The sequence below is a fragment of the Cannabis sativa genome, chromosome 3 (assembly GCF_029168945.1).
Source record: "Cannabis sativa cultivar Pink pepper isolate KNU-18-1 chromosome 3, ASM2916894v1, whole genome shotgun sequence".
Taxonomy (NCBI): Eukaryota; Viridiplantae; Streptophyta; class Magnoliopsida; order Rosales; family Cannabaceae; genus Cannabis; species Cannabis sativa.
The window spans coordinates 10,497,749-10,499,115 of NC_083603.1; the positions used below are offsets into that span (position 1 = coordinate 10,497,749).

At 34.2% G+C, this 1,367-nt stretch overlaps 1 protein-coding gene across 1 annotated transcript; it reads left to right on the forward strand.

Moving 5' to 3' along the window:
* Positions 1 to 215: 215 nt before the first annotated feature.
* LOC133035911 (tyrosine-protein phosphatase RLPH2-like) lies at positions 216 to 1,078 on the forward strand. Its single transcript, XM_061112353.1, has 2 exons — positions 216 to 597; positions 981 to 1,078. The coding sequence occupies exons 1-2, from the start codon at positions 216 to 218 to the stop codon at positions 1,076 to 1,078; spliced, it is 480 nt and encodes a 159-aa protein (XP_060968336.1).
* Positions 1,079 to 1,367: the final 289 nt, after the last annotated feature.

Consider the following 1,367-nt stretch of genomic DNA (forward strand, 5'->3'; position numbering starts at 1 on the left):
AATTGCGTTGATGATGTAAATCTATAGCCAATGATATATTTATATATATATTTCATTCCTAATGTTAATAGTATTAGTATAGAGCATCTTAAATTTCTATATGTATTAGAAATCTGAAAAAAAAAAAAAAAAAAAAAAAAAAAGATAAAAATAAATGATATACATTTAAATTGAAGATTTTTTTAAAAGATTATTAATTCATGAAGTACTGAATAATGCAGTTAACACGTAATTTTTTAAAAAAATTATTAACAGAAGTAATTAATTTTCTCATCTCACTTCCTTCTAAGTACCCACATCAGACCCACGTCTTCCTCTCCGGAAACCACGATTTCGCCTTCGCTGCTTTCCTCGGCCTAGTCCCTCAGCCGCCCGACGGCTCGGAGTTCGCCGAGGCTTGGAAGGAGTACGAAGAAAATGAGGAGAGAGAAGGGTGGTACAAAGGAGAAGGGTATGAAAATATGCATTTGCAGGGAAGGAGATGGTCTGGGAAAATCAAGGCCAAGTTCAACGTAGCCAAAGGGATGGACTATAAAGGATCCATTTATGACGCTGCCCCAACTTTTGAATCTTATGGTGTTCCTCATGGCTCTGCTGGTAATCAAATTTCAACTTTTTTATTTATACACATTCATATATTTTTGTATGTATTGCTCTGCTTTAGTTTTCTGGTTCTGAATCACTCCTTTTTTTGGGTACTTTATTGGAAGTGGGAAATAGGGTTGTTGCTTTTTGAATGGTTAATTCAAGAATCATTGTTTTGGAGTTCCTTTCTTTCTATGACTTTTTGTTTCTATATTGGAATGTGTGAAATTGGTTCTTTGGTTTTGGAAAGTGTGTGATTCCTACTTTTATTTAAGATACAAAGGATTAAGCTTTCTAACTTTATATGAGTTTTTGTCATTGGTGGTGAGGTGAGTTATTTGCGAATCTGTTTGTGAAATTTTTGAATTGAAACGAATGTAATATTTGGTGGGCAGATTTGGTTCGGGCAGTTCCTGATGAGCACAAGAAATTTCTTGCTGACATGGTTTGGGTTCATGAAGAGGTAAAATGGATTCTTGAGTTTCTATTTTAACCTCTAGTTGAAATATACACAAAAATGGATTGAAGACAATTCTCAGCTCAAAGGAGGCTGAGGTACATCATTTACTATTTATATTCTGAAAAGGAATTACAAGGATGAATTACAAGTGGACAGGTGGCCCTAGTGTAGGAGCCAAAGGAGACAACATAAAAGAATCCGTACAAAACACTAAACACCAATAAAACAGTAATTAACAGACTAATGATAAAGATAATAAAAGCAGAGTACTAAACAGAGTATTAATTAGTCAATTTTCTTAACACCACCCCTCAAACGAGAG

What these genes read in the sequence shown, in the direction of transcription:
- LOC133035911 (XM_061112353.1), top strand. Translation starts at nt 216, where the DNA reads ATGCAGTTAACACGTAATTTTTTAAAAAAATTATTAACAGAAGTAATT. An exon ending in TGTTCCTCATGGCTCTGCTG is followed by an intron (nt 598 to 980) that starts GTAATCAAATTT and finishes TTTGGTGGGCAG; the next exon opens with ATTTGGTTCGGGCAGTTCCT.